The 21,035-nt window shown below is 46.7% G+C and overlaps 1 protein-coding gene and 1 long non-coding RNA gene across 5 annotated transcripts in view; one reads left to right on the forward strand and one right to left on the reverse strand.

The window, feature by feature from the left end:
• PDE11A (phosphodiesterase 11A) overlaps positions 1–3,163 on the forward strand; it is a 257,181-nt gene extending 254,018 nt beyond the window's left edge. For all 3 annotated transcript variants that reach the window (XM_077319616.1, XM_077319618.1, XM_077319619.1), the window contains one exon: positions 456–3,163. In XM_077319616.1, coding sequence (XP_077175731.1) covers positions 456–620 — 165 coding nt within the window. In that variant the 3' untranslated portion in view covers positions 621–3,163. The remainder of the gene's footprint in view (positions 1–455) is intronic.
• An 8,098-nt stretch (positions 3,164–11,261) lies between these two features.
• On the reverse strand, positions 11,262–20,774 carry LOC143829169 (uncharacterized). 2 transcript variants are annotated; one of them, XR_013228014.1, is made up of 3 exons: positions 20,632–20,774; positions 13,179–13,272; positions 11,262–11,516 (listed from the first exon to the last, which is right to left on the reverse strand). It is a non-coding gene; the product is annotated as an uncharacterized LOC143829169 (long non-coding RNA). The 2 variants fall into 2 exon arrangements; XR_013228015.1 differs by lacking the exon at positions 20,632–20,774 and adding an exon at positions 16,013–16,050.
• Positions 20,775–21,035: the final 261 nt, after the last annotated feature.

Below are 21,035 nucleotides of genomic sequence, written 5' to 3' on the forward strand. Positions count from 1 at the left end.
TCTTGTCCCACTATGCCGATCTCGCTCTTTTCCCCTGCTCCAGACAGACGAACGCTCTATCTCGATCTACCCCGCAAGGCTGTTGGGTAGATGGCACCCCCCTGGCCAAGCTGCTTGCCCTGCTGCGACCCCTGTGAAAGGGTGTGTTCGACCCCCCAAAGGAGTCCTAACCCCCAGGTAGAGAACCTGGGTTGCCATAAGTTGGCTTGACTTGGCAGCACTGTTCACCACTGTGACATGATGGAATCTGTGTAGAAACCATTTCCTTAATGTCTAGCTTCAGACTCTGTCATACCCAAGAAACAGACCCCAGGAGTGAGTCAGTAGTAAATCAACAGGCAACCGTGGGAAATGAACCCCATGAGAAATGGAGCCTAGCAAATATTCTCTGCTGTAGCGGGATGAATCCCCTGCTCGGTGGCTTGTGATTTCTCTCCTCTTCTGCTTTCTCTCAGATTTTAGTGAAAGTCAACAGCAAACTGCAGCCCATGCTGGACTCGGTAGTGGCCAACAGGAGCAAGTGGGAGGAACTGCACCAAGGAAGACTGCTCTCTCAAGCGACGACTACGACAGCGTCCCCTTCTTCCAACTTCGCCGCGCCTCTGGAGGACATAAATTAGGCTTGCAAGTGATTTGCTGCTGCTCGAACAAGAAGCGGCTGAAAGGCTGGTCGAAATTAGTCATAAAGCTGGGAGGGTGGGTGGGGGGGGCTAGATCGCTTTAAGGAAACGCTATCACGGACACGATTGGATTTGAATGGGGGGAAAAAATAGATTCGGCCAGCCCTGGCTGCAGCTTCCTGCAGGGCACTGGCTAGGTCCAAAGGGAGGCCCTGCAATAAGGTAGCGTTGTGCGTTCGGCCTCTGCAGTCATTCAAAAGACCTGGTGCAGTCTGCATTGGGTCGGCATCGCCGCATTTCGGCTGCAGCTGTGAAAGAGTCACAGAGCTGATTTGGGAGTGACCCCAGAGGGCCTTAGAGCTTAGTGACATTACGTAAAGTTGGGGGGGGGGACAATTGAAGCCTCTACAAGGGGACTCCAGCAGAAGAGATGGAAAAGAATAGTTCGCAGCGATAACCTGGGTTTGCACCACTCCAGTTCAGCCTGCGTTTGTGATGTTTATCTATTTACTCTTTCCCTCCCCACACCCTCCTTTTACTATGCTTGAATGTTCTGGGAAGACTGCTTTGTATTCTATGGGATTTTTTAAAACAACAACAACAACAACAAAGCTCCTTATGATTGATCAGGGCTTTTAGAATTGCCTCCCTTTGCTACATTTAAAGGGAGAGGGGAATGAACTTTATTACATTTAAATAACCAACCTGTTTTTCCTTAAGAATTTCGTATTGGCAACGCAATCGAATTGCTCTGCGGGCGGAAGCTGATTTAAAGGTGAAAATTTCTGCATGGTAATTTGTGTTGTTTTTTTCTTTCTTTCTTTTTTTTCTGTTTGTTTGGTTTGGTTTGTTCAAGACACTCATTTTAAAGCTGCTTTGCACCCCCTAAGAACAGAATCAGTGGTATCTCATGAAAACTGCATAATAAAAATGACAGCGGCTGCCTTCTGGTCAAGACTTTGCACTAGAGGAGATGAGTATGACTTTCTAGGATATTTTCTGAATCACACAAGTTCTGACTGTTAAGGACTGGTGCACGGCTGGGATACGTCATAAACGGAGCAATGACTACCTCTGCTTTTTCTCTGGCCAGTTTATGTTGTTACAGTAACGTGTCCGTCTAGTCGCCGCAGCTGGCAGGAATCAAGTTGAAAACTGCTTGCCCTGACCTACAAGGAAGAGTTTCATTTCTGAATCCCATCGGACATAGACAAAAGCGAAAGACGCCCACAGACGTGTGTGTGTGTGTGTGTGTATCCCGCAAACCAAGTACCCTGCATCAAGTTTCTCTCCCCCAAATTTGTTTCCACGCTAGCCCGGCAGATTCTTCGCCCCCCTGCTTGCTCATTAGGTCTGGAACGACACATCTAAATCCTGGTTCAATTCAAACTACCCAGCTGGTGGGTTGAGGAGGTGGGTTGACCGGAGCAACATCTAGAGCGGGGATTTATCACACGGTTGCTTCCCGGGTTTTGGCCACCTCAGGCAACATTCATTGGACCATTTTGCAAGCTGGGTGCACAGCGATTGAAGCATGTGGCCACATTCCGTACAAATTCTATTGTCTTGCATACTTCACATGCCAGTTGGGGCATGGGCACTGACCGGTGGTCAGGATGTCTTGGAGTTCACTAGGGATGGTGGCTGCTGGTGGTTTCTGGGCTTGTTCGCTTCCTAATGTTAATTGAGGTTTCACGCAAGGATTTTGTATTATCCACTACTTTTATGTGGTTATACGGCACTAAAATGAATCTCATGGTGTGCTGGGTGTGGGTGTGGGTGCGGTTTGGGTGTGGGTGTGTATGTGTGTGTAGAAAGGCTAGATGCTGAAGAAGTAGAATTGGTTTTTATACCCCGCTTTTCACTACCTGAAGGAGTCTCAAAGGGGCTTACGGTCGCCTTCCCTTCTTCTCCCCTCAACAGACAGCCCGTGAGGGAGGTGGGGCTGAGAGAGCTCTGAGAGAAACTGCTGTGTGAGGACAGCTCTAGCAGGACCAGGACGAGCCCAAGGTCACCCATCTGGCTGCGTGTAGAGGAGCGGGGAATCAAACCCCGATCTCCAGATTAGCAGGGCTGGCCAAATGGTGGCTTGCCAGGTGTCTGTGGACTGAGATTCCCATGAGCCCCTGCCCTAGAGAAACCAGCTGTTTTAGCTGGAGGACTCTGTGGCATTAAACTCCACTAACAGCTAGCATTGCCAACTTTCGGATGGCGTCTGGAGATCCGGGCAACAGAGATCAGTTCACCTGGAGAAAATGGCCGCTTTGGAAGGTTGAATCAGTCCCTCCCTTCCTCGACCCCCCCACTCCTCCTCAGGCTCCACCCCCAAAATCTCCAGGTTTTTCCCAACCTGGAGCTGGCAACCCCCCTCGGTCCTGTCCTGTCCCTTCCCCAAACCTTGCCTTCTCAAACCACCAGGAAGCTACTAGCCCAGAGTTGACAATCCAAAGCTTCTCCCTTAGTAGTTGGATCTGCATGTGCATTTCCGGTTCCTTATAGAGTCCCTGTTTGAGATCCCTCCGTTGTTGGGCACAACTATCTAGTCCAGGGGTAGTCAAACTGCGGCCCTCCAGATGTCCATGGACTACAATTCCCAGGAGCCCCCTGCCAGCGAATGCTGGCAGGGGGCTCCTGGGAATTGTAGTCCATGGACATCTGGAGGGCCGCAGTTTGACTACCCCTGATCTAGTCCGACACCTCTCCCATCTCCCTTAGCGGCTGCTGCTGGAAGGAAAATTTGGGAGAAGTAGAGCAGACTAGCCCAGAGAAGGGAAAAACCTACTAAGAGAAAGTGTAGCGTTTCCCTCCCCTTCATTTATGTGTCATTTGCTTGCTCATGGCTGACATCTTCATCGCTATCAGAGAACCTTTGGAGAATGCTTGGGAAAAGAGACCTCAGTTGTAATAGATGTAGGTTAGATTTATGCATCTCTGCTTGAATTTCAAGTGGTGTAATCCCTCGCCCTGCAGATGTTTGCCTGGCCTTGACCAGAGTCAGGGCCTCTTCGGCTCTGGACCCAGTTTGGTGGAATGAGTTGCAAGTTGAGATCCGGGCCCTGGCGGAACAATCATAGTTCTGCAGGGTCTGCAAAGTGGCAGGCTTCTACCTGCTGGAAGTAGACAGGCCTCCCCTCCCGCATCCCATACTGTGCTCTGTTAACTAGTGGAATATGTTGGGGGGGGGGGGAGCTGGTTTTAAAAAGTGTTTTTATTCTTTATTGTTACAAACGTCCCCAAGCCCACTTGTCGGGAGAACCTTATAAAAAGCAAATAAATCAAATAGAATAGAATGACCTTATCCAAATTCAGCCCTAGTAGTTTGGACGTTAGTGCCAATCAAATTTTGGACAATGTTTCTAACCCTGCAAGCTGTTCTCTTTAATTTGCAAAGGGAACTGATTTTTGTGGGGGGGGGGGAGTTAACACAGCGGGTGAGACTCTTTTCACAGATGTCTCCGTTTCAGATGGTCACCAATTTGCAGGGAACATCTAGAGCAGATGTCCTATTTCTCAGTTCTGTCAAGGTTTACTCCATGAACGTTAGCTTCTGACTTAGCTAGCGCTGGGACTTGAGGCACCCCGAGTCCTAAATGCTGCAGTATGAAGCCGGTCCTTTTTCAGTCTGCTGCATTTATGCTGTCCTGTGTTATAAACATCCTTCTCACATTTAGGATTTTGGGAGAGAGAAACAGCCCGACTCAAGTAAAAGCGAGGTTGATCCACTGACAAGGGCGCTGCAAACATACCGAGAGGAACTGCAGAAATGCCGGTAGGGTGTTTGTGCATCCTGATGTCCCAGCCCTTTGATTTCAGATTCAAACAGACCATACATACCGATCAGGCAGGAATGACTGACTTGAATATGAACCATTTAAGCACAAAGCACAGAAAAAACATATTCAGCAACGCTTCCCCAATGACCAGCTTTCTGAAAATCTTGGGGACGCTTTGCCCTTAATAATTTGTGAAGATCTACAGGGCATTTTTAAAAAAATTAACACAAACGCTTAATGTGGTTTGAATTCTTTTGCCAAAATAGGACAGGTAGGGAAAGGGGGAAATACGGGGGAGTGCAGAGATGAATACCTGCATTGTCTGACGCTTGTTTTTGTGACCTCTCCGCTACCCCACCCCCCTTCTGCTCCCATAATAAATAAGGATTTGGGATGAGGGGCTTTAAACTTCGTAGAAGTCTTATTTATACAATACGTGCTTTATGGCAAAAACAGACACTGTGATTGACTCAGTCCTCCTGGCAGCTGCATAAAGGTTTCCTGAATTTTGATACGGCATATAGCTACGGAGTGACATAATTTATAGCGTATAACCTACAGCTTCCTCCAAGGTTGAGTGTTCCCTCATTTCCTCTCCCCTTTTTTTATTGGCTTCAGCACCACGGTTGCCCCTGGCAACCGCAGCGGCAGTGACTGGAATGCAAAAGCATCCGCCATCCTGACATCCACTCGAGGCCCTAGCCATGTCAACCATCCATCACGCCTGGCTGTTTGTAATTGCCCCCATCTATTTTCCCGTGTCTCCGTGGTATCTTTCGCTATTGTGGATCGGCGGTCGGAAAGTGCTGACTCATGCTGTGGGGAGAGACCCCCCTCTCCCCGTCGCTCGCTTCCCTCTGCCCCCTGCCCCCCACGAGGGACTAATTTTGCTTTTCAAGCACACGGAGGGCAGCTCCTTGGAAATCGGATGTCACTCACTTCTAATCGCGGGTGCAAGATCCTGAGTCGTTTCTTGGGAGAACTGGGGGGGGGGGGGGGGGCAGCCGTACCTGTAAGGGCTGCCGGGATGTGGGCATTCTACATAGTTAAGCACCGAGATTTGTTTACAAAGATCTAGGTGCCTCGGAATGGCACAGAAAACAACACGGTCTGTTCAAGGAGCCTGGCCCTTCTGAACTTCTCAGCTAGGAATCGTGCTCCTCTCCTGGCACTGAAGACTCCTTCTGCAGTCTGAACAAGCAAAATGGTTGTGATTTGCAGCCGCCCAGAAGCAAACGGACATTTGTGTGGATGGAATGAATTCCGCAGAGCTTCATTAATATATACTGGGCTGGATGTCGCGAGGTTGTTCATTCAATCTCGCTCAGTTCCCTTCCTCGCTACAGACCCTGTTCCATGTGGCTTTTGGCCATGCTGGTGCCTTGGCCCCAAACATCGCCTTTTTTTTTGTGGTCCAAAAGCCACCCCTGTATGAATACGGCAATTTTAGCTTTGAGAATGCAAACGCATCTATACAATGTCACTGTAGCAAAATAAGGACGCAGTTCTTACAACAGCGCATGCATTTCCCCCCACCCCCATAGGTAGAAAAGGAAGTCTTAACCCTGCTGCATCTTAGCTGCTGCCTCTCAAGTATGTTAATTCTGCCACTGTGTTAAAGTCACAAACGTGAGACTGAACGCACGCACACACATAGTCAGCCAATGCTGTTTCGTGTGTGTTTCCTCCTAGAGGTGTGCTAGTCAGGACAGCCCGATCTCGTCAGATCTGGGAAGCTGAGCAGGGTCAACCCTAGTCCGTTTTTGAATCTGAGACCACCATGGAAGTCCTGTGCAGAGGCAGGTGACCCCAAACCACTTCTGAACGCCTCGTTCTTTGAAGAACTTTTGGAGCCACCATAACTGAGCTGCAGCAGGCATGCCAGCCAAAAGCAAACAAACTAGCAAAAGTAAGGAAAAAAATTAAGGGAATAGCAAACCACCTACTGTGCGTGCATTGAACATGCAGGTGCTAATCAGCGCAATCTGCACCGTTATTGCTTGTTTTGCGAACATTTGTAATCAGTTTTTTTTTCCCAACACGATCCATTATTCATTTTTGTGACTTCTTTGCCGCCCCACATGCTCAGCCACGGAGACATTCTTAGCTTTGTGAAAGGGAGGGGCGCTCACCTCTGAACGCACGCACTGTGTTTCCCTCCCAAACTTCACCTGTTCTGAGGGAGAGCGCCCCCTCATCTCTTCACCACCACAAGGAGAGGGCATCTTCTAGTGATCTCATTTCTGTAAACAAAGGCTCAAGGGGGTGGCAAGTTACAGTGGACGAGCGATAGGGTTGTGAGTGTCCTGCATAGTGCAGGGGGTTGGACTAGATGACCCATTAGGTCCCTTCCAACTCTATGATTCCACGATTCTATGAAAAGAGAGGAAGTGTGAATAACAGCCGACAGAAGAACAGAGCCTTAACATTGGTATTGTCATTTGAAACATGCCAGAGGTCATGGCACAAAAAGAAATGTTTAAGAAATGTTCCCACTGTGGAACAAAGATGATGCAAATGGGCGAGCGTGATCTTTGCTGCTTAGTATGTCTAGGAAAAACCACAACGTTTCCAAAGGCAGGTGTTGTCAACGATTTGCACCAACAGCCCAGAAGGAAAGGGCTTCACATGTGAAAACAGCCTAGAGAGAGAATGCATTGTCCATGCAGCAAAGTCACCTGCCGTGGTTGAGTACTCATCCCAGTTGTCTTCAGTGATTTCGGTTCCATCGGGTTCAAGATTGGAACCATCGCGATCAGATCCGACCAGAAGAAAATCTTGGTCCCCGACTCCATGGAAGCTCTTTTGGGCTTCCTGCAAAAAAAAAAACCACTGATAACTAGGCATAAAGACTCCACCAACTTCAGCAAGCCAATAACAAACCTTGAGGTTGGAACCAGATCAGGCAATGAAAACAGATTCTTCCCACCACCTCTTAGACCATCTATACCCTCCCAATCACCAGGTGGGATTGATACTGAGCAACTGGCCTTGCGTGAAGTTCCACTACCCTGCCTGTTGGATCCAAGACTGCCCCCGCAGTGGCCTGTGTATGCATCCATGTCATGGCAACCTTATCCATACTTTTTGTCTCTGACTTTTAGCCCTGTGGGGCCAGATTACTTTGGCCAGGAATTGAGAGGGGCATGCATCAATACAGGTTCCAAGTCATTTTCCTCAGAGTTCTTTTTACCACCACTTTCAGAGGAAGATGAAAGAGCCTTTGGATCCTACCGTAGTTCCAGTCTTCCTTCATGTTCATCCCCTGGTGACACCGTGGAGGATCTGACGTCTATTTTCCCTTAATAGACAACTCCTGGATACGGTGAGGACAACTTCTGGATGTAACGAGAGCCTTGGAAATTTCCAAAGCTTGAGGATAGGAAGATTGCAGTCTGACTCCCCTGGAGTAATAACACTTCCAATTTTAAATGGATTTGGGGACATTGCTAAATCTGTTTGGGAGAAACCAGCGTCAATTCCAGCTCCTTCATGGAAGGTTGAAAAACTTTACCAAATAAAGGGGGAAGGCTGTCCTGTCTTATTTGATCATCCACCTCCATATCATCACTTATTGTTGAAGAAATACAAGACTAAGACAGGCTTCTCACTCTATACTCAGTGATAAAGAAGGGCAAAAACTGGACACCATAGGAAGAAAACTTTATTCCTCAGCTGTATTGGATCTCCGGATATCACACCACCAGGCCATATTGGCCACATATCAGTTATTTCTGAGGGGAAAATTGTCACCGTAAGTTGAAGAGCTCCTTGATGACGAAACAGTCAGATTGAGGCTCTGTGTTTATCAAATCAGCAGATCCATGTTGGAAGCATGGAGTAGACTCAGTTGTTGAGCTTTGGTATCATCTCTAGTTTTTCAAAGGCATGCTTGGCGGTGGTCAACAGCCCTGCCCTATGACACTAAGGTTGAGGACCTGCAATTTGAAGGCACCTCTTTGTTTTCTGCAAAACCAGATGACATCCTGACCCAAATGAAATGTAACAAGCGAACAACCAGATCCTTAAGGTTTACTACAGCTGCTCCTTATTTTAAACAGAGATACTTTCCAAGGTGCCAATCAAGCCAACAACAGGAGCCAGAAAGATTATACTCATTGCCCTCCTGCATAACTTCTCCATCGCCCAGCACTACAAGGTCAGCAGAGAAGGCAAGAGGGGGGGATCTAGCCCAAAAGCCAGCCATAAGTGATAAGCTTCTAAGGATAATCAAGGCCAGCAGCCAACTTCTTCCTGACTAGTACAGGATGAGCACCCCAGGTTGGTTAATAGACGGTCACAGTTTGTTCTACAGAGGATGTTTCAGTGTTAGTAATTGTAGAATTTGGTTCTGGACTTGGTTCTGGACTTGTCCTCCTTTGCCTGAGCTATTGATGACTCTCTTTCTGAGTTGGGGTTGGAAACTCAAACACTCTTACATAGTGGTCCCCAACCTTTTTATCACCGGGGACCAGTTGACACTTGAAAATTTTACTGAGGCCCGGGGGGGGGGGGGGTAGTTGTTTGCCGAGGGATGTCGCCACCACTGCCTGAGCCCCTGCTCCACTTTCTTTCCCGCCGGCGCCCCTGACTTCTCGCCGCCCGCTGGGGGGCACTGCCAGCAGCTGCTGCGCAGTGCCCCGTTGAAGGGGAGCCCCAGCAATGGCAGCTGCTGGAGAGCACCAAAGGGGAACTGGTGGCAGAGTGGCAGGGCAGCCCCCAAGGCAGCAGCCGCGGAGGAGGGCAAGGAGAAGCCACGGCCCGGTACCGACTGATCTACAGACCGATACCGGTTCTCGGACCAGGGGCTGGGGACCACTGCTCTTACAGATTAGCACAATTCAGAAGGTCTCCTCTACAGAGGCCTAATGGGACTCCCTCATCCAATTTTTCTTTGTAGGGAAAGAATATGGAGGAAAATGTCCCATACCTGAGGTGTTTGAATAAGTTTTAAAGAGTTTCTTGTTTAAGGGTGAAGTTTGCCAGTATGCCATCCAATCTTTTGGTTTATCTATGACCCCTGGCGTCTTTACAAAATGCAGTGGTAGTTTCACATGTGAGGTCCTTAGTTTCCTGTGTGTTTCCTGACCTGGACGACTGGTTTTTCTTGGCCATTCTATAGAGCTGCTATTACAGAACATTAACTCCACTTTACAGCTTTGTGGTCTTGTGGTCAACTGGAAAAAGATCTAAATTGGAACCTGTTCAGCAGTTCAGTTTATAGCCACCATTCCAGATGCTACTCATCCATGCTCCTTTTTGCCTGTACGCAGAGGATATGCAATTCAGTCCCTAATAAATCGCTCTTCATCTAAACGTTACTAGGAAGCCATCTGTATTCAGAAACTACTAGGCCTTACAGCTTCCAATAGAGCTGTAGTTCCATTAGCAGGGCTGAACATGAGACATTTACAGGCATGGTTTCTGTGTGTCTTAATCCAATCAGTGATTCTCAATGATGTAAAGGATCCATTTCTTGGGTAGTTTTGAAATCGCTCTTGTGGTGGTTGGTGAATTCTGTTATTTTTCAAGGGTCCCCTTGGTCCCTTGTTACCTGAAGTCATTCTTACTGCTGATGTTTCCCTTGATGGTTGGAGTGCACATTGTTTGAACCTGACTCCCCATGTCTGTTTGGGTGAGGAGTGTGCACTGCATATTAATATCTCGTAGTTGTGTGCAATACGATACACACTCATTTCCTTCATAGCTCTCTTATCAGGCGAGGTTATACAAATCCAGATGGACTATACTGTTGCGATGAATTATATCAACAAACAGGGTAGCACCAGATCAGTGACACTGCGGTGAGAAGCTATGGCTCTCTGGGACCTGGCTATCCATCCCCATATGGTCTTCAGGCTATCCACAGTGCAGGATCAGACCACACATGGGCAGGTACTCTAAGCAGAGTCATTGTTTCCCAACATGAATGGCTCCTGACAGGCGTTTATATTCAACCTATTTCCCTGCAGTGGGGAATATCGGATGTGGATCTTTTTGGGACAAGACACAATTCTGAGGCATCTCATTTTTATTTACTTGCAGGCAACGACCCTCTGTCTTTGGAGGATGCATTTCAAATATAATGGCAAAGGACTCTGTTTCATGCATTCCCACCTTTCCCCATTTCCCACAGAATATTGGCCAAAATATGTGCAGAAAAGACCAGTTGTATCATAGTAACACTGTTCTGAAGCAGTCGGTGCAAACTTAAATGGACTTCGAGGAATGGTAGAGGACAGGAAAGCCAGGAGGATCATGGTCCACGGGGTCGCGTTGGGTCAGACGCGAAAACCTTCTACCTGTTTATCATATAAGTTTAAGTGGACACGTTTCTCTAATTGGATCTGGTCCTGTCTAATTCTCCAGTACCTACAGTTTTAGATTACCTGTCAAAATGTAAATCCTTGTGCCTTGCTATGCCCTCTCAGGGTACATCTTGGAGCTATATCAGCCCCTCACATTCTTCTTCTTATTATTATTATATTTATATCCCACCACTCCCTTGCGGCTGAGGGTAAGAATTTATTCTTTCACAAACTCTCCAAACAGTGTCTAAAGAGTATCATGTTTCCCCCCAATGCTTCCCATAGTAGTACCACAATGGTCACTTAGTTTTGTGCTTTCACACCTGAAGTTACGTCCCGTTGAGCCTTTAGCCAACTGTGACTTGGACCCTTTGTCTATGAAACTGGCATTCCTGGTTGCAGGAGAGTTAGTGAGCTGACAGCATCTATGCCTTAGTTTGGGATTTTTCCCTAAGGTAGTGTCTAACTTTCATCAAAAGAGATCACATTCCCGGTATTCTCCACCCACCACCCCATCCTAGCTCTGATGCAGAAAGGTCCTTACACACCTTGGATCTTAAAAGAGAACTTTTATTCTATTTAGAAGCAACACAAGTGTTTTGAAAAATCCACACCTCTTTATCTTGTCACTCTGGTCCCAGAAAAGACTTAACGCCTTCTTTGCAAACACTGTAGCAGCCATTACACTTTGTTACAACAAGATGGGTGTTCAAGCTCATTCCGTTAGGGCACAGGTATCTTTGTAAGCATTCCTTTGATGTAGGGCATCTGTAGGGCAACCACATGGTCTTCTGACACTTTCGTCAAGTATTATTCTGTAAACATAAAAACAAGAGAAAAATATTTAGTTGAGAGAGCAGTACAACATTCACTTTTTCACTGAGAGCTCTACGCTCCTTCTGGTGAGTAGCTTGTTAATCTCCCAATGTGGGACTGCACAGAAGTCATGACAATGAAAACAAGGTTGTACTTACCTGTAACTGATGTTCATTGATTGTCTTCTGTGCAGGCAGGCATTCCCTCCCTCCTACCCTAGTGGCCGCTCTCTTTGTATTATATTTCAGGGCTTGCAGCATCTCAGGAGGAACAGAGGGATGTGGGGCCACTATCTCTTTGAACACATGATATTTGGGTGGGAAACGGCGCTCACATTCTGAGGTGAGTGAGCTCTCCTTCCTGTTCTCAAATCTAAAAACTTATCCGCAGCTGGCTATGCACATGCACAGTCCCAATGTGTGCCTGCAGAGAAGACATCACTAAGTGTAACCCTGTTGATTTTTTTAAAGTGGCAAAGCATCAGAAACAAAAATAAACTTTTCAGAATATAAGAACCAGTAGTTCACTATTTAAAATCAGTAGAAATATATGTTCATGATACTGGTATTAGTAGTATATTAGCAATATATATAATTTTGTGTTGAATTCAGCCAGCTTTTTCATGAGTGTAAAAGAGAGGTGAGGGTCCCCTTTGAGGCTGTGCTGAAGATCACAGGATCTACATGGACAAAAGCCATGTGGGATAAGGCCTGTAGGGAAGTGGGGGAATTAGTAGTTGAGTGAAAAAGCAGACAGGATTCAACCCTAATATTTCACAGCATACAGTTGTTTCACCATTATTGTATTTATTATTAATCACCAGTGTATTTTATTACTACTATCTCTGGAGCTGAAGGCATCACAAATGGCTTAGCCCCTGTTTTATCCTTCACAACAATCCTTAATCCGGTTACAGTGACAGGCAGCTAAATGGCCCAGACATAGCCATTGGGTTTCATGCCGGAGTCTGGATTTGAACCCAGATTTCCCAGGTCACCACAGTGGGCCCACGTATGTATCAAAAAATAAGTACGAAACAGGACTGCCAGATGCAAGCACAGAATCAGAGCCGGCTTTCTCTTCTCCTCCTCTTTCCGAGCACTGAATGAGCATTTTATGCTGCTTGAAAAGGATACTAAGAAAAAGCAATGAGAAGGATACATCAATCACAGGTAGTAAAGAGGAGTTTGTGGTTATTAGTATGTCATCGATTTACCGTTAGAATTGTCTTTGTCTATTTTGCGCATTTCTTATTTTTATTCTATTGGGTTAGAATGTTTCTAATTTCAAAATCACGGGCATGTTACAGTTTTGCATCTAACCTGCTGTGAGAAAAATATTGTTATAGACTGGCTGTCGATACATGTGCTGCAATATACACGTGCATAGCTAAATTAAGGTTTGTTTTTTTTTAAGATGATCCCATGTACGCTAAAAATGCATACTCTATGCAATCTGGGTTTTGTATGCCAGGCTATGTCTCTTCCTGTGCCCTTGAGGACCACTCACTCACTCCGATGGTTTGCCTTCTCTCATTCAACTCCCCTTCAGCTTTTTCTTTTCGTTATAAATGGCATGGTTTTGAAATGGGCAACTTGGGTTTGTTTAATTTATTCTTACTAAATAAATGAATAAAACCACGAAACGAGTGTTTGGTTTACCTCTTCAGCTGGAACTCCCTGACGCCTCACTTGACATTGCATGAGGAGAAAGCAGGAAGGCTATCAACTCAGCCAAGTACCGTTTGTATGAATTCTAAAATACAAAATGACAGAGGATAGACAGCCATCTGACAACAATGCTGATTCTGCAGGCTTCAGCAGATCATGAGGGGCTAAGCTCCCGTGGCCCTTTCTTGCATGCCCAGGGTAATGCCAATCGCCATTTTGGGGTCAGGAAGGAATTTTCCTCCAGGCCAGATTGGTCTAGGAATCTTGGGATTTTTTGCCTTCTTTGGGTGTAGAGCAGGGGAGTGGAAAGGAGGTAGCTGTGAATTTCCTGCTTTTTTCAGAAGGTTGGACTAGATGAATTTTGGGTTACCTTCCCACTCTATATTTCTGTGTAAGCCAGGAGACAGAAGGGGGGAGGGGTGAAGACCCCACCTTATACTCCTGGCTCGGCTCAGCCTCTTCCAATGTTCACCTACCCCACATTCGGAACACTTGGAACGTCCTCCACTGGTAAGAGGGAAGAAGAGTCCAGTGGTCCCTTCAAGATTTACAAAATGTATTCCGGCATAAGTCTTGGTAACTCAGAGCTCACTTCATCAATGCATAGCCTGCAGCCCCTTCTGGCATCTGATGAAATGAACTGTGACCCACGAAGGCTGATGCTGGAAAACATATTGGTTGTCTTGAAGGTGCCACTGGACTGCTGTTTTATTTTTGCTGCAACAAAAATCAGAATACAAATATAATACATGACTCTTCGTTTGTGGCTATATTTATACTCCACTTTTCATTCTCCTCCGTTTTATCCACCTAACAACCCTGTGAGGTAGGTTAGGCCTGGAATGTACAACTGGCCCAAGATTACCCAGTGAGCTTCCATGGGAGAGGGGGTTATTCAAACCTGTGTCTGACATTCTAACGGGTGCCGTACACCAGGGGTAGTCAACCTGTGGTCCTGCAGATGTGCATGTACTACAATTCCCATGAGCCCCTGCCAGAAAATGCTGGCAGGGGCTCATGGGAATTGTAGTCCATGGACATCTGCAGGACCACAGGTTGACTACCCCTGGCCCACACTGGCTCTCCAGAAGCATACAAATTCACAGTTGGTGGTTAAGAGCGGCACCCTGTAAACTGAAGAGCTGGGTTTGATTCCCCACTCCTCCACATGCAGCCAGCTGGGTAACCTTGGACTAGTCACAGCCTTGTTAGAGCTGTTCTCATAGAGCAGTAATGACAGAATTTTCTCGGGCCCACCTACCTCATAGGATGTCTCTTGTGGGGAGATAAATTTGAGTGGATAGGCATAATGGCCTGAAATAGCACAAGGAAATTTGAGTCCAGGAAATTTTATTCAAGGTGTGAGCTTTCATGTGAATGTGAGGGAAAGCCTTCGGGGAGATCAGGATATAAATAAATAAATAGGATAAATAATGTCTGAGGAAGAGTGCTTGCACTTGAAAGCTCACACCTTGAATAAATTTTGCTGGTCTTAAAGGTGCCATTGGACTCAAATTTTCTTGTGGGGAGAGGCTGCAAACGTGGCCTTGAGTGGATTTTCTTTTGGGGGTGGGGGGTGTGACACAAAGTGGAATGGAATGTTAAGGGTTAATCTTCAGGTTCTTTATGGCATTGCCCAGCCTTTATTGCTTAACCAAATTACAGCATTAATTAAGAGAGGCTGCTAAAAGTGCTGCCTCTCAGCCGCTGTTCCCCCGAGGTCCCATCAAAAAGTGAATGAAGTCCGACAGTAAGGACAAGAGTTGTGGCCAATTCTGGGCGGTGATTTGTGTTCCCATTTCATTTGGAAATTGACCCTCCATCTGCCTACGGAGAACGCGCTCTTCCCTAGGTGCACCTGGAACAGAATTCACAGAGACCAAATGCCTATTCCCACCCCCGCCCCCCAAACCGGCCTCAGTCCCTATGAGGAACCTCAGGGTCACCATTTGCAAGAGAAGCAGGCAGCTTTCCTAATAGGGCTCAAAATAAGACGGGTATTAAAACAAAAGGTGGCTTGATCCTTAGCATGGTTACTCAGAATTTGGCCCGACTGACATCGCTTTCTCTGAGCGCAGAGCTGTAGCCTGCCCTGCCAAGCGTTCGTGTGCTTTTCTCCAGACAACTACATGCTGTATGCTTTTTAAATATTTTATTGCAGAACGCCTAACGATCAAAACAATTGGCCCTGATATTTTTATAGCAGGAAGCCTGAGAAAGCGTTTGCTTTTCTTTCTTACAAAAAAAGAGAGCAAGCACTTGAAAGTAAAGGTATGAAAGCAGATTTAAATCTAACCATAAATCGATCAAGGCAACATATCCCATAGAATGCCAGCCTGGCCCAAATTGGATATAAATTCTCACTGTCCGGCTCCCCTTTGCTTTCCGCTTCTCGCCACTCCCCTTTCTCTTGGGTAGCCTGTCTCTTACGGTTGTACACTTGTGGACTTGGTCTGTCCCTCTGTATTGATGCAAGCCAATTACCAGCCACCTCATCTTTAGCTGCCAACCCACCACCCACCCACCCTCCTTCCATCCCCCTTGCAGTTTGGCTGAGGCGTGCAGTGCTGGCAGGCAAGCCAGGCCCAGTTGTGCAGTGCAGAATCAACAAAGACTTGCCAGAGACACCTCATTTTGTCCTGTTTCCCCTTCACCTCTTTCTCTCCTCCTGACAGCTCCCATATCCTCATCCTTCTCTCCTTCCTCCACACCAATCAACCTAATTTTTAAATCTGATCCTTGGCTGTATTTGTTATTTATTTACTCCATTGGTACCCTGCCTATCTTTCCAATGCAGCTTTGATAATTCTCCCTCTCATTTTTACCTCACAACAACCCCGTGGGGGAGGTTAGGCTGATAATGCGTACAGAGCCCAAGAGCACCCAGCAAGCTTCCACAGCAGCATGGAGTTTCAAACTGGGGTTTCCCAACCTCTGTAACACTCTAACCCAAGGGTAGTCAACCTGTGGTCCTCCAGATGTCCATGGACTACAATTCCCATGAGCCCCAGCCATCATTTGCTGGCAGGGGATCGTGGGAATTGTAGTCCATGGACATCTGGAGGACCACAGGTTGACTACTCCTGCTCTAACCCACTCTTTTTGATGTGGAAACACATCTACTGGCACAATCAGGGACATGGAAAGGAATACAGACATGGTGTCCATTACTCCTGCCCCCCCGACAGGAAGCCAGATGACGAACGCTGCAGAAGATGGACAGGCCTGATACTGAGCCCTGCTTGTATGGCTACTGCCGCCCGTCTTCCACACTCAGCTCCGACAGAGGCCAAGGGCCCTGGTGTTCTGGCTTCATGTCAGGATGAAGGAGGCAGCCAAGGGGGCAGGGGTGGCTAGTGAGGTCACTAGTGAGGGCCGCCAGCCAGAATCAGTTTGTTGCAGATTACATGTTTCCACATAATCTGTGACAATCTGATTCTTGGATATTTTATTCAACCATGGAACGAGATGTGGGGTATCTGGGATACTATTTCTTGTGGTCTTTTTTTCTGATTGCATTAAAATGCATGATTGTGTTAAGATGCATACTTTGCTCTGGTTCAGCCTCACTTGGAGTACTGTGTTCAGTTTTGGGCACCATAGTTGAAAAGGGATGTAAATAAACTGGAGCGTGTCCAAAGAAGGGCAACAAAGATTGTGATGGGCTTGGAGACCAAGAGGTATGAAGAAAGATTGGGGGAGCTTGGTCTGTTTAGCCTGAAGAGGAGATGACTGCAAGGGGATCTGAAAACCAACTTCAAGTATTTAAATGGCTGCCATGGAAAGGATGGAGCAGAGTTGTTCTCTCTTGCCCTGGAGGGATGGACTAGAACCAATGGGATGAAATTAATTCAAAAGAAATCCCATCTAAACATCCAGAAGAAGTTCCTGACAGAGCGGTTTCTCAGTGGAACAGGCTTCCTCGGGAGGTGGTGGGTTCTCCATCTTTGGAAATTTTTAAACAGAGGCTGGATAGCCATCTGACAAAGAGGCTGATTCTGTGAAGGTTCAAGGGGGTGGCAGGTTACAGTGGATGAGCGATTGGGATGTGAGTGTCCTGCATAGTGCAGGGGGTTGGACTAGATGACCCAGGAGGTCCCTTCCAACTCTACAATAATAGAATCATAGAGTTACAATAATAGAATCATAATTATGCTTATGTCCCCCCACCCCAAGGGCTTCCCTGGAAATGTTTGTGGCTCTGCATTGTTTTTTATTCATCCTGCCTTTTCCCCACCCTTCGTTTTGTGGGGCAAGCCAGAAATGGCATAGTTTCCCCACCCCCTTCTTTTCACCTTCTTCCTGAACAGGCTCACACACACACAATCATTTCAACTTTACAGTACAAATTTAGATTCCAGTGACACCTTAAAGACCAACAAGTTTGATTCATGAGCTTTCGTGTGCACACACATTTCCTCAGATAAAAACAAATCACAAATGTATTAAATTGAACACGTGAACGTGCCTTATTGCGCATACGCAAAGAAAAAAAGGGGGAAAGGAAGGGGGCAGGGCTGCTCACCCATCACCTAAAAAACCCCACGAGAACATGTGTTTCCCAAGTTAATGTGAACGGCATGAAAAGAAAGCGAATCCTCGGTATTGCCATTTGGAAACTATGTGTGCGGATAGCCAGGCGCTAATGCGAAGTCAACCTGCAGGTGCCCTGGAGAATAACGACAGCTGCAGAAACGGCCTTGAGTGTTTTTTGCAAACCAGGGACTTACTTCTTTCAGATTTGTAGAAAGATCTCTCTTCTCTGTTCATGGTTACCACCTCTGGACTTAAGTATCCAGAGATTTGGCCATGTTGAAAATTAGATACAATTGGTGATAATATGGAACAGATGAAGAAAAATATGAAGGCTGCAGACTGCTTTACTGACACCATCTGGAAGACTGAGGAGTAGGACATTATATGAAGCAAAACAAACATGATCTGGAAGGAGGGATCCCCCAGAATTAGAAACATCTCCAGACTACAGAAATCCGCTTCACCAGTAGAAAATGTATGTTTGGGAGGGTGGAATCTATGGGGTTGTACTCCACTGAAGTTCATCTTCCCCAGCCTCCATCCCCAAATCTCTTCGAGTTTCTTTACTTGAATCTGGCAGTCCTTCCCTGACTGGCAGACTGGGGGGACCTAGCAACCCTATCTGCAACTATTAAGCTGCCCGTTCCCCAAATTATGTGCTTTACAACTCTGTGAGTTTCCAAAGCCAGCATGCTCTTCACATCTTCAGGAGCCTCAGCAAATAAATTATTGCTAAGCACCATGAGAGGTGTCATTTTGATACTAAAACCCAGACTATAAAGCTCCGCTGGTTCAATCTTTTTAAAAGTGAGGCTTGGCAGTCTTCCAAAGAAAGAGTCCTAATTCTTTCATTCCTTATCTCATTGTTTTTAGGGCTCTCAATTTGTCCTTTTTCTTGGCCCATTCTGCACAGACTCAGTGTGGCAAATTGTAATCGCTACTAAAATGCAGTTATGCACAACGTCGTACACAATCTGCCACACTCCTGAAACCGATCCGCAAAAACCACTTCGTTGTAGCACTTCCAGGGAAATCCCAAGAAGTGGATTCACCCTCTGGAAAACGCTACACTCTTGCAACCAATCTGCAACACTAGCGGAAAAGTTTTGTGCGTTACCATTGTTGCGGTTTCAGCAAAGTCCCTCCCCCTGTCTCTGATCTTCCGGCAAAGCGATCGCCTTTTTTTTTCTTGGAGCGAGCGGAGAGCAACGAACCGGCGAGCCTTCATTCACCCAGCGAGGCTTCCCCGGCTGCAGTCTCTCCACAGAGCTGTTTTAAGTCACCAAGCACCACACAGCCCCATTTGCTGGTTCCCTTTATTTTCGGCCGAAAATCGCACCCGTTCACTGGTTGGGGGAGGTTCACTCGGGAGCGTGGCAACGATAAAACGGCAGCTCACACGCCACCTGCTAGCTAGATGGGTCTCTCTGCTGCAACGAATCAAGGCATATTCGTTGCAACGTGTTTTTTTTTTTAACCTGCCTTAAAGGGAAAGGGGCTTTTCGGGAGCATGATAACGGCTGCCCATTGGCTGCTCGTTTGATTGATGGCCAGGGGCGGGACAAAGCTCGGCAAATATCGCTTCCTGGATAGCGATTTTTGCCGAGACCGGAAACCTGTGGGAAACGATTGAAATGCAAGTGGATTCCACTACAAAGGCAGGTATGCATGACAACGAATTCCACTATTTAAAATTGTGTTTTTTCGTTCCGAAACCAATTTGCAACATTGATCCTGGTGCGGAATGGGCCATCTCTGTTCTGTTTTTCTTCTGTCTTGACACTAAATCCCAAACTTGCCAACCTGGGAAACATCTGGAGCTTTGGGTGGAGTTTGGGGAGGGCAGGGACCGCAGCTGGGTAAAATGCCAGAGTCCACCCTCTGAAGCAGCCATTTTCTACAGAGGAACTGATCTTGCCTCCGTGAACCCTAACCTCAAAGAATAAAGTCTTGCTATAGGGAATTTTTAGTAGTTGCCAGTTTTCTTACCCCAAATCTATAGAGAAGGAAAGACTAGAGTAGCACATACCAATCTGATTTTATCACACAAAACACAGTAAATTTTCATACAAGTGAATGGAGCACAATGCATTTTAATTCAATTGAGTGCAAGTTTTGTTGTTGAGGGAATGATGGAAGTAGTGATTTAATAAAATTTGTCTTTTCTGCACTCTAAGTTTTGTGTGTGTGTATGTGTGCGTCTTTCTCACTCAAAACTCAAAAGAAGAAATTGTGTCTGTGTATATATTGATTCTTAGCTGTTTAACAGCCATGGTAGTTTGTGTAGAAGTATGACGAAATGAGTAAAGGTAAAGGTATCCCCTGTGCAAGCACCGAGTCATGTCTGACCCTTGGGGTGACGCCCTCTAGCGTTTTCATGGCAGACTCAATACGGGGTGGTTTGCCAGTGCCTTCCCCAGTCATGACCGTTTACCCCCCAGCAGCAAGCTGGGTACTCATTTTACCGACCTCGGAAGGATGGAAGGCTGAGTCAACCTTGAGCCGGCTGCTGGGATCGAACTCCCAACCTCATGAGCAAAGCTTTCAGGCGGCTGCCTTACCACTCTGCGCCACAAGAGGCTCATTGATTATATATATATATATATTGTATATATACAATATATATTGATTCTTAGCTGTTTAACAGCCATGGTAGTTTGTGTAGAAGTATGACGAAATGAGTATCCAACGATAAAACAGCAGGCCAAGGTCCTAAAAGCCGTTCTTGAAGAGTTGGATCCTGTTCTCTCTCCTCTTCGCCTTCTCAAATGGTGAGTTCATTACAGTTCTCCCCACCTTTTGTATGTCTTTGTAACAACTTTCACACATCTTTCTCCAAAAAGGACTCAACGTGGGTTACAATGTTATTTTAAAATCATGCCAAAATGAATTAAAACTATAGCAATACCAATTAGCAATGTCAAAAGGGCCATCTGATCACCCTGGAGCCGACGAAGCCGGGTGGAAACGGAACGACCAGAACTCTTAACTCTGCTGCAGAGAGATGGGAGCGTCCGGGAACATTCGTCTCCCCCTCCTGCACAGGACAGCTGCAGACTTATAACGCTTGAGGCCAGTGGCACCTTTAAAACCAACGAAGATTTATTCAAGGCGCGAGCTTTCGGGCGCATGAACGCTTGCACCCGAAACATTCCGCCCACCCACCCCGCGGAAGAAACTACGTCTCCCAAGATGCTCGGCGACCATCTGGGGGAAGCCATCTCAACAACGCAGACCCCAATGGATGCTGGGATACGTAGTCCATGCCGCGCGCCCTCAAAGCCCCCGCGTTCCGGCAGGGGGCTTATATCC

This window comes from Paroedura picta, chromosome 2 (assembly GCF_049243985.1).
Source record: "Paroedura picta isolate Pp20150507F chromosome 2, Ppicta_v3.0, whole genome shotgun sequence".
NCBI lineage: Eukaryota > Metazoa > Chordata > Lepidosauria > Squamata > Gekkonidae > Paroedura > Paroedura picta.